A 12,069-nucleotide genomic window follows, 5' to 3' on the forward strand; every position below is an offset into this window, starting at 1 on the left:
TTCTTTTATTCTCGAGATGTCTCCTGTTTCTATGACATGGCATTCTCCTGACTTCCCTCCCACCCTCCTGCCCACTCCTTCTCAGGTGACTCCACAGGCTCCTCTTCTGTTCTTCACAGCCCCCTTTTAAATGTCAGTGGATCGCTCTTAGCTCTCTCTTCCTATATCCCCTGGGTTGTCTCCTTCTCTCCTATGGATCCAGCTGCCACCATGACTCCCACGGGTCTACCTCTAGCTCCAGTCTCCTGCTGAACCCCAGGCCAAACATCCAACCACCTCCTTAACAGTTCTGGGACAAACTCAAGGTGCTCAACCCCAAACCTATCACCTCTCCCCAAGCCTATTGCTCCGGGGTTCTGTGGCTCAGTGAGCAACTGCACCCCGCCCCCCAGGTCCTCAGCCATCAGCCTGGCAGTCATTCTTAACTCCTCCCTGCCTCCTTTTCCCCCGACGGCTAATCAGGCTCACTGATGCTCCTTAACACCTCTCATCTGCATCTCCTCTTCCCCCTCATTGTCACTGTCTTAATTTAGGCCTCATCATCTCTTGCCTGGATAACAGCCTCAGCCTCCTAATTGGTCTCCCACCTGCCACTTGAGCCCCTGCCCTGCTCCTGGTCCTCCACCCTGCAGCCTCCATCTGGGCTGTCGAGGGCTCCCTCTGAACACAAATCTGATGTGTCCTCTGCATAACATCCTCTTTGGCTCCTCACGGGGTCGAGCAGAGTCAGAGGATGCAGCAGGCGAGCTGGTTCAGAGGATGGAAGAAGAAGGATAGAAGGTGCCTGAGGTCAGTGGATACTTCACTGCCGGGAGCGGGATTGACAAAGGTCACTTGGGCTTCTGATCTTCATTCAGCCTGTCAGCACCTGGCAGATTACACCCCAGACTCTCTAAGTGGCCCTCAGTTAAGTGGCAGGAGGTCCTGGGAGGATGAAGTAGTCTCTCCCTCAAGGGAGGGGCCGATGATCTGAGACCTCCCTTCTCGTTCCTCCTCTGACTGCTCGTGGGCATGGTCTGCCCCAGCCAGGGAGCCCCCCCACTGGCAGTAGGGGTAGAGGATCCTGGCCCCTAGATTGACAAGGGACATGTCTGAGAGACAGAGGCCCTTGTCCCTGCAGGTGCCGCAAGATGACTGGGGGGGTTACCCCACGGGTGGCAAGGATGGGGAGATCCCCTGCCGTAGGATGCGGAGCGGCAGCTACATCAAAGCCATGGGGGATGAGGAGAGCGGCGACTCCGACGGCAGCCCCAAGACATCTCCCAAAGCAGTTGCCCGGCGCTTCGCCACCCGACGTTCCTCCAGCGTGGACCAGGCCCGGATCAAGTAAGGACAGGGAGGGCTGGCAGTGGGTGTCAGGAAGCTGATGCTGGCTTTCTGCAGTTGTGTGTAGAGTGGGTTCCTGTTGGGCAGCCCTGCAAAGGGTTCAAGTGGGGTATCTTGCTCTGCCCCATATGAAGGGGAAGGATTTGGTTATAGTTCCTGTCTGAGTGCCTTTTGGGGGGGAGTCTCTTTACCCAGTGTCTCCTAGGGGATCTCTGGAGGTTTCTGAGGAACAGAACCTGGTCAGAAGTCCCATTGCCTTCATTTCCCTTAGCAGACCCCCATTCTGACATTGACATTTTGACCTTTTCCAGCTGCTGTGTCCCACCCCGGATTCACCCCCGGAGCTCCATCCCTGGCTACAGCCGTTCCCTCACCACTGGACAGGTAGGGAAAAGCTGGTGCACCTGGAGGGAAGGGAGGAGAGGGGTGTTCCGGGCCATATTCATCCTAGGCCTTGAAACCAGAGGTCTGGCCATGGGGAGAGGTCAGGCCTGGTTCTGGTGAAACTGGGAAACCCGCCTTGAGTCTCCCGGAGCTACTCAGACTGGGGGGTCTTAGTCGCATCTGCGGAACCTGCCAAGAATTCTCAAAGTTATGAGCTTGTAAGGAAGGACAACACTCCTTCTCTGAGGGTCTCTGGCCCTCTCCAGGCCTGACTGCTTCCAGCCCACCCCCATGCAAAGAGTGGGATTGATTTGTACAGATAGGACATGGGCCAAGCTGCAGCCTCCCAGGCGATCTGGGCCTGAGTTCTGCCCCTACCACTTCCATCCCTTGGGACCCCCAGTGAGATATCTTACTTCTCAATGCCTCTCTTTTCTCATCTTTAAAATGACAACAGTAGTGGTAGTTATCTCTCAAGAGATTTGTGTGAGTTCAGCGGAAAACTGTATTCAAACAAAAGGTACCAGTCCAAAAATTGGTATTTTGTACGTGTCAGTTTTATCCCTAAGTGTAGGCTTTCTCTTTAATTAAGCAGAGACAGCTGCAGTCTAGTCATTAAATCTGGAGATGGTCTTGAATTCCAGCTCAGCTACTTACCAGCTGAGTGACCTGGGGCTAGTAACTTGACTTTGTTTGAGCCCCACTTTCCCTATTTAAAAATAGGCATCATAATAGTGTTCTTGGCACATGGCCAGCACTCAATAAAGGTTAGCTATTTTTGCTGTTTGCTGGGGGAAAAAGCAACGCAAAAAGTGATGCAGAAGACCGTCCACACGGACTCCCATTGTTCCCCACAGCGGTCTCTCAGTATTCCTTTGTTACATTTCCTGAATCAGGGAATCTTATTGGCACAGCTGTCTTTTCACATCACACCAACCTATGTTGCTAAACCCACTAGTTAATGCTCAGTTCTGGTGTTAACATCTTACCCAGTTGCTAACTCTCCTTCTTGAAACATTTTTTTTTTTTCTCCTTGACTTTGGACACACCAGACCCTCAAGATTCTCCCCCTGGCTGCTTAATCTCACCTGTGTGCTGGATGCCTCTAAGACTGTAGGATTTCAACATTGGAGTTTTCCAGGGCTCCTGGACTGCTTCTACACCCACTCCTTGGGTGATCTCATCTAGGCTCATGGCTTTGAATATTACTGAGAGCCTGATGACTCCTCTGGATACACAACCCCAGCCCCAATCTTCCCAGGAACACCAGGCACATTTATCAAGCCGTGTATTGAAATCTCACTTGGATGTCCAGTACAGATCTCAAACTGGAGATGCCCAAAAGTAAACTGCTGACACCCCCTTTCCCTCCTCCATGGATTGGCGCTCCACCTACCATCTTCTCCTTTTCAGATAGCATCAACTTTGTTCTTTCAGGAACTCGGGTCTGAAAGTTCAAAGTCAGTGCTTTCCTTACTTTTTTTTTTTGTGTGTGTGTGTGTGTGTGTGTATGTGTGCTGGGATGGAACCCAGGCCCCCAGACATGCTAAGCATGTCCTCTGCAGCCGTGCAACACCCCCAACCCATGAAGTCAATCTGTTTTTTTTCCTCTCTCATATCCCCTATCTAATCCCTCAGCAAAGCCTCTGGGTCCCACCTTCAAAATGTCAAAATGTATCCCAGATCCAGCCACCCTTTACCACTTCTGCTGCAAGTTACCATGTCCTTTTGCCTGGGCTCTTACAATGCCTTCTAGTTGGCCTCCTGGAACCTGCCCTAGCTTCACTTCATTCTCGTCAGTGTGGACAGGGTGATCATTTAAACAGATTCCTACATTCATTTGCAAATATGCTCAAAACCCTCCCCCTTGCTCAGAGTAACCACCAAGGACTTTACCACGAGTTATAAGGCCCTGCATGATTTGTCCAGTGCTGCCTCCAAGTTCCTCTCCAAACACCGGTCCCTCTTCCACTGCAGCTGCACTAGACCCCCTGCTGTTCCTGGACACCTCACTGTGCTCTAGACTTAGGGCCTTTGCATCTGGGGCTCCCTCTGCCTGGGTGCCTCCTTCCTAGACACTGCCCTGGATCACTTCCTCACTTCTTTCAGATCTTTTCCCATATGTTCTAAAATTTTAATTTAACCACCCCCCTGCCCCCCCCCCCCGCAACATTTCCGATTCCCTTTCCTCCTCCTTCTGCTCCTCTTCTTTTCTCCTCCTCCCACTTTACATTATCTAACATCACATATACTTGATATATTTCTCCTGGAGGAATGGCTTAGAATCTCTGCTTTACGGAAGAGGAAAGAGATTTAAAGCACCAGAGACGCCACCCTATTATCTCTAATAATGCTTTTTCTCTTAAGTCTATTTTTTTTTTGTTCAGTATTTGCCCAGAACATCTTTTTCCATCTTTGACTTTAAAGATTTTATTTTTGTCTGCTAATGTTTCAGGTATGTCTGTTGTAAATAGTCTGTGGTTAGATTTGATTTTATAACCATTTGATAATTGTTTGAGTGTTTAGTGAGTTTATATTTATTGTGATTGCTGATACACTTGGATTTATTTCTATCATCTTATATCGTGCCTTCTGTTTATCCTGCCTCCTGGGTGATACATTTCTACTCCTTTGCTGCCTCTTTTGGATTGATTGCCTCTTTTGGATTGATTCTTCTTCTGCCAAATCCCATGCTGGTTTGGCAGTTATGTATTCTATTTTATTCTTCATGGTTACCTTTATAATTTTAATGTACATACTTGACTTAGCAGTTCAAACCTGATGGTTTTTTTCCTACCTTCCCTCTGAACAATGCAAAGACCTTAGGACACTTAATTTTGATGACCTCTTCCATTCTTCTTTTTTTAAGCAATATGAATTTATTTTCAGTGATATAGTTCTTTCCCAACATTCATGAGGCCATGGGTTCAATTGCCAGTGCCATACACACAAAAAAATTATTATCTCACAGTTCTGGGTGCTAAAAATACAATGTTAAGTTGTGGCGGGGGTGGTTTCTCCTATTTAGGGACTTGTATTTTCATGTTGTTGTTTGAAGAATAAAATACACTGAATTTGATCAGGTACAGTTCATCTAATTTTCTCTTCATGGTTGTACTTTTGATATAAAGTTTAAGAAATCTTTGCTTAATCCAAGATCATGAAAATTAATATTTCTTATACTTAATTTAGGTATGTGATCTATTTTGAGTTTTTTTGGGGAGCACTGTGTGTATGATTTGAGTTAGGGGTCCAACTTTATCCTTTTACGTTTTGATATCCAATTTTCTCAGCATCATTTTTTGAAAAGATTTTTCCTCCCCCTTGGCTCCTTTGTCAAAATCAATGTACTTATAAGTGTATGTGTTTAATTAATGAAACTTCAAATTTATTCCATGGCTATAGCCACCTGCTCGATTACTATAACTTTGTAGTAAGAATTGATTATGGTAAATTTAATAATAGGATTTTGTAATTCTTCATAAGGATTGTTTTGTGTCTCCCTTAGGAACCTTGTTGAAAGGCTTCAGGTATAGTTGGGAATTTGAAGAAACAGCATTGAATGCCCAGATCAATTTTTGGGGTATTGTGTTCTTAACAATATTAAGTATTATTATTCTTGGACATGGGCTGTTTTTTCATTTATTCAGGTCTTTCTTTTTATTTCAGCATTTAAAAAATTTAATTTTATTGTAGATTGATAAATTGTATGTAATTATGGAGTACAAAGTGATGAAATAATATATAAATAAAAGGTGGAATAATTAAAATATTAGCATGCCCATCCCCTCAAATAATTTAATGACTTTTTTGTCAAAGGGATAAAAAATGTCTCTCTTTAAATATTTTTCTGGTTGTTGACAGACCTTTGTTTTATTTATTTATATGTGGTGATGAGAATTGAACCCAGTGCCTCACACTATAGGCAAGCACTATACCACTGAGCCATAACCCCAGCCCTTAAATGACTTTTAAAACAAACAAACAAACAAACAAGTTTTCTTTTTTTTTTTTAGTTGTAGATAGACACACTACTTTTATTTTTTAAAAATAAAAATAGGCAAGTGCTAGATCTACCACTGAGCTACAACCAAAGTCCTGAAATGACTTTTTGATGGTCACTTTCCTTCTTTGTATGTTCTTGTTGCCCAGTATTTCAGTTCTACCTTTTTATCTCTCAAATTAGTCTTTATTATTGATGCTAATTTTTATGCTCAGTACTTGATTATGTGTGCTCACAACTTTACCTTTTTTCTTCTTTACCATTTACCATTGTGTCTTTTTTAAAAAAAATATTATGTACATTTTTAACCTTTATTTTATTTATTTATTTTTACGTGGTACTGAGGATCAAACCCCAGCCTCACTCGTGCTAGGCAAGCACTCTGCAACTGAGCTATGACCCCAGCCCACCATTGCAACTTATATTCATTCCTTTCTCCTAAAGTATATTCTTTTTTTTTTAAAAAAAATATTTTTAGATGTTGGTGGACCTTTATTTTATTCATTTATTTTTGTGTGGTGCTGAGAATCAAACCCAGTGCCTCACACATCTAGGCAAGTGTTCTATCACTGAGCCACAACCCCAGCCCCTAAAGTATATTCTTTAGTAAGTTTTTCAGTGAATGTCTGTTCACTATACAGCAAGCTTCAACAAAAATACATGTTATCCTCAGTTTTTATTTTTTATTTTTATTTTTTTGATGTCAGGGTTCAAATCCAGGGCCTCACATACGCTAGGCAAGCCCTCTACAACTAAGCTATATCTCCAGTTCCTTATCCTCATTATTTGATATAGTTTAGCTTACTAGGGGAATTTTAAGTCAATAATTATTTTTTCTCAATGTTTCAAAGCTATTTGTCATCTATCTTCTATTGTTGCTGTTAAGAAGTCTGCTATTAGTATAATTGCCTTTGTAGGTAATTTTCATTTCTGCCTGGTTGCTGTTGAGATCTCGCTTTGATTTTGGTGTTCTGCAGTTTCATTGTGATATGTTTGAGCATGTGCTCCCTAAATCTGAGGATTCATGTCTTTCATCCATTGGAAAATTCTCTCTGGTTACTGTTTGTATGGTACATTTTTTTTCCATTCTCTTACTTTCCACCCATGTTTATTTTGAATCTAAGGTATGTCCCTTATAGACCACATGTAGTTGGGTCTTGTTCTTTTGTTTTGGTATTGGGGATTGAACTCAGGGGTGCTTTACCAATGAAGTACATACCCAGTCCTTTACATTTTTTTTTAAATTTTGAGACAGGATCTTGCTAAGTTGCTGATCTTGGACTTGCCGTCCTTCTGACTCACCAGTTACTGAGATTACAGGCATGTAATACCATGTCTAGCTAATCTCTGCCTGTTGAGTGGGAGTTTTCCATCCATTAATATATAATACAGTTATTGACATGATTGGGTTGTCTCATATCATAATTTGTTTATCTGCACTTTCTTTATTGTCTTATTTTGTGTTAAATGCATCTTTTAGTGTACCATTTCAATTTCTTTGTTATTTTTTCACTATATTATTTGAATTATTTTATTAGTGGTTACACTAGGAATTACAATGTGTATCTTAGCTTATCAAATATAATTAATGATATTAAAATATAGAAGCATTGCTCCAATAGATCTCCTTTTTCTATCCCTACTTTGTGGTATTATTGTTACTTATGCATATGTTATAAACTTAATAGTTGTTATAATTAACATTGGTATTATAGTAAGTGCTTTATGTAACCTTATGTCTTTCAAAGAAGAGAGTGAGGAAAATATTTTATATAGCCTTTTATATTTACTCACATAATTATAATTTCTGTGTTCTTCATTTCTTTTGTTGTATCTGAGTTACCACTAGGTGTTATTTCCTTTTAGCCTGAAGGACTTCCATTAATATTTCTTGTAAGATAAGTGTGCTGGCAATAAATTCTTCAGTCTATATCTGGAAATATCTTTATTTTAAATTCATATTTGAAGGGTAGTTTTGCTGGATATAGAATTCCTGGTTGACAGTCTTTTCTGCCATTCCATTGTCTTTTGGTGTTCATTGTTTCTGATGAAAAGCCAATGTTTCCTAATATGTGATGAATTATTTTTCTCTTGCTGCTATTAAGTTTTCTCTGTCTTCAGATATCAATTTTGACTGTTTCAATATGAGTCTCTTAGGGTTTAACTTACTTTAGGTTCATTGAGCTTCTGTAATCTGTAGATTAATTTTTTTAAAAGGAATTTATTTTAGATGTTGATGTATTTTTATTTTATTCCTTTATGTATATGTGGTGCTGAGAATCGGACCCAGTACCTTACACATGCTAGGCAAGCACTTTACCCCTGAGTCACAACCCCAGCTCTATAGGTAAATTTTTTAAAAATCAAATTTAGAAAATTTAGGCCATTATTTCTTAAAATATTGTTTCTCTCCCTGTCTTTTCCCTCGTTCTTCCACCTCTTCTTCATCCTCCTTTTTCTCCTTTTCTATTCTTTTTTTCTTTTTCTAGGTATTTTGGTATACTTGATGTTGTCCCACAAATTTCTGAGACTCTGTTCATTCTGTTATATCTTCTCTTTCCATTCTTCAGATTGAGAAATTTATATTGACCTATTTTCAGGTTTACCAGTCATTTCTTATGTAGAGCCCCTCTACTGAATTTTTCATTTCAGTTATTATACTGTTCAGCTCCAGAATTTCCATTTATTTCTCTTTTTAAAAATAATTTATCTTTCTTTGTTGTGATTTGTATTTATTAAACCATTGTGGTTGTGCTTGCCTTTAAATCTTTAAGCATAAAAAAATATTTAAGAATGGCTTTTGGGCTGAGGTTGTAGCTCAGTGGTGGAGAGCTTGCCCCTCATATGTGAGGCACTGGGTTCGATCATTAGCACCACATATAAACAAAATAAAGATATTGTGTCCATCAATAACCAAAAGATCTTTTTTTAAAAAAAAAAAAGAATGGTTTTCTTTTATTCTTTTAATTAATTAATTAATAGTACTGGGGATTGAACCAGGTTCTCTTTCATGGTAGGCAGGCATTCTGCCACTGAGCTACATCCCAAACCCTTGAATATATTTATAATAATTACTTTGTTAGTTTTGAGTGATAAATACAACATTTGGGGACAATTTGCATTTTCTTCATTATTTGCATGTCTCATGATTTTTAGATGAATACGGAACATTTTGGGTAAATAGCAACTCTGAATTCTTAGTTTTTCCTCCTGAAAATTGTTATTGCTTTGTTTATTTGTTAATGTGTCCCTGGACAAAATTGGTGAAATTAATCTGCCCTACAACATGTAGCCACTGATGTCTCTGTTCAGTTTGTTTGTTTGTTTTTCTTTTTTAAGCCCTGTTTCCTCTGGAGGTTGTCCTTGTACCTACATATCTTAGTGTTTAGTTAAAGATTGGTCAGAAGGTGTGCTAAAAAATCCTGAGCTAGGAAGGCTTCTTTCTCTCCCTTGGTTCTCTGCAAGGCCTAAGGGGGTATAACTTTAGGTTGTTTTCAAGTTTGCCATGGCTTTTACTCTTCCCCAGGCTGTCTTGTATTTTTCTCGAACATATATATTAGTTCCATTGGCCAGGGATGTGTAGGTGGTTCAGAGCCTCTCTGGTCTCTGCTGTGCATTCACCCAACCTCCAGTTGGCCCAAAATATGTGGAGAAGTTATCAAACTCACTGTGACTATCTCATTTCCTGGAATTTTTTGTTAATTTTCTGGCTGATCTGCAAGTCCATTGGTTGCCCCATGCAGTGCTGAAACCTCAGCCTAGGAGTGTTTCTGGCCTTCCCTGTTCTTGAAGCTGTCACTGACAATGCTCCAAATGAAGTGGAGCCCCTGGTAATGGCAGAAAGCAGCTAGTTTCACACACTGGATGAACTGTTGCAACTCTGAGAGCTGGAAGCTTGGGAAATGGGAGCGCCTGAGGCAAGGCTACTGCAGAATCATGCTGTTCTTATCCAAAGTTCAGTAATGTTCATGATGAAGGTTCCTTTTTTAAAAAAATATGTTTATTTTATTTATTTGTATGTGGTGTTGAGGATCTAACCCAGGACCTCACACATGCTAGGTGAGCGCTCTACTGCTGAGCCACAACCCCAGCCCCTGAAGGTTCCTTTTTGTGTGCTTTCAATTGATTATAATGGGATAAAGTGATTATTTTTACAGTTTTTTTCCAGCTTTCTAGTCATCTTGGGTGATAGGATTTAATGTCTTCCTTACTCTTTTATGTCTGAAATCATAAGTCACAAAAATTCCCAACAAGTGTCCTTATCTCTTTAAATATTGTCTCTCTCACAGTCTATGTAGTCTGTCCATGTGGAGCTCCTATTGTTGTAAAAGGGACTTTCTATTGTTTCTTCCATGTATCTATTTTAACCTCTATATTTTCCATCTCTTTGCCTCCCTATGCTGCTCCCTAGGTGTGTTCCTTGGGTGAATCTTCCAATTCAGTGACTTTTTCTTCAGTCATATCTAATCTACTATCAACTCATCAGTTGTATTCTAATTTTACTAACTTATTTTTATTTTTCAAAATCTGATTTGATTCCTTTTCAAATCTTTAGTTTCTCTTTTCCCCAAGCTTTTATTCTCTCTATTTTCAGTTTTAGCTTTGAAGTTAGGACTTTTAAAGGTAGTTCAAAGCTTGGCACAATAACACATGTCTGTACTCCTTGCTCCTCAGGAGACTGAGGCAGGAGGATCATCTTAGCCCAGAAATTCAAGGCCAACCTGAACAACACAGCAAGATTCTATCTTTTTTTTAAAAAGTATCAAACATAGTTTAAAAACAATTTTGCTATACATAAGGCAAAATTGCTTTATATGTCAAAAGTTTTATGTATCTTCTATATAGTTAAAAACTGGATTCTCAATGACTTAATAGAAGTTTATGTCACAGTTTGTATTAGTTATCTATTCCGACATAATAATTTACACAAAATGCAGCGTCTGAAAACACAGGAACTTATTATCTCCTATTTCTGTGGGTCAGGCATCTGAGAGCAGCTTAACTAGGTGCTACCTGGGTCAAGCATCTCACAGGACTGCAGTTAAGGTGATGAGCAGGGCTTTGGTCATCTCAGGGCTTGCCTGGGGGGGAGGCCTGCTTCCATGCTTACTGATGTGCCTGTTTGCAGGCTTGGATCTTCACCACCCATTGGCCAGAGACATCAGATTCTTGTCATGTGGGACTCACTTTAGGGACATCGCACAACATGGCAGCCTGCTTCCATGTGAATCTAAAATAGAAACCACAGTCTGTAACCTAGTCTCAGAATTGACATCTCCGATATCTGCCATGTTCTATTCATGAGAAGTGGGCCAATAAGTCCAGTCCGCACTCCAGAGGAAGTAGTGCATGCCAGGAGTTGGAGACCATTAAGGTGATGTCAGAAACGGCTGCTACATAGACACTGTTTGCTCATCTTCAGTGGAGGCCTGAGCAGCCTGGGTTAGGCATGGATCCCTCAGGTATACATTTTGCAGTTGCTTCTGTTAGAATATTACTGGTCCAGAGCCATTTTATGTGAATTTTTAATCTGGGCCACGCAAGCCCATGAAGAGATAAAATCCCGTGTCTGTGGGAGGACTGGTTTATGGGTACAGGTTTTTAGGGGATTTGTCTCCTTTCTTCCCTCTGGTGCCTGAACTACAGACTGGCTTTTTTCTATCGGCCTGTGGTAAGGATTGATTTTTTTAAAAAAAAATTTTTTTGTCTACATTTTCATTGAAGATTTCCCCTTTTCTAGCTTTTAAAGGTTCTCATTTCAGCTTCTCATTTGGGCTTCGTGTGAGCCCAAAGCCTCACTCCTCCGCCCAAGTGGGTGTTAAAACTTAAGTCTTTTGGTTACTGAGACCAGAACCCCCTGCCCCCACTGCCCGCCTCCACTGGGCTGTTTGCAGCATTGGCTCACATAGTTCATATTCTGATTTTCCAGTCTCCTCTTTGCTTTTGTCCCCTGGGGACTTAGCTTGCTTTCTTGTGAGCTCAGCTATGCATATAAAATGACATTTGTTATGTTTTATCCAGTGTTTTGGAGTGGCTTGAAACGGGAGGCTTCAAAGGTTATCTAAACGAAATAACTTACGTAAAGTGTACAGGATGTCACCTGGCCCCCAGCTGGACCCACCGACTCTAGCATGGGCGATTTTCAATTAGATTCAAACGAAGTATTTTCCTTTCATTATCCCATGTGCTTGGAAATGGCCACTGATTCTGAGTCTGGTTTGTAGAAAGGCTCAGGATCTCATTTCCCCAGAGGATTCTTTTTGACTCTCCTGCAAGTGGGGGTTGGAGGAAGGAGGATGGAAGTTGATGCAGGAATAATGGGCGTATTCACCATGCAGTGGGACCATTTTATAAGC

At 41.0% G+C, this 12,069-nt stretch overlaps 1 protein-coding gene across 1 annotated transcript in view; it reads left to right on the top strand.

Moving 5' to 3' along the window:
- Nucleotides 1-12,069, top strand: part of Dlgap3 (DLG associated protein 3) — a 60,690-nt gene that overhangs the window by 22,946 nt on the left and 25,675 nt on the right. The window contains exons 5-6 of the mRNA XM_015484752.2: nt 1,121-1,326; nt 1,638-1,710. Coding sequence (XP_015340238.1) covers nt 1,121-1,326; nt 1,638-1,710 — 279 coding nt within the window. The remainder of the gene's footprint in view (nt 1-1,120; nt 1,327-1,637; nt 1,711-12,069) is intronic.

Source organism: Marmota marmota, unplaced genomic scaffold, assembly GCF_001458135.2.
Source record: "Marmota marmota marmota unplaced genomic scaffold, marMar, whole genome shotgun sequence".
Taxonomy (NCBI): Eukaryota; Metazoa; Chordata; class Mammalia; order Rodentia; family Sciuridae; genus Marmota; species Marmota marmota.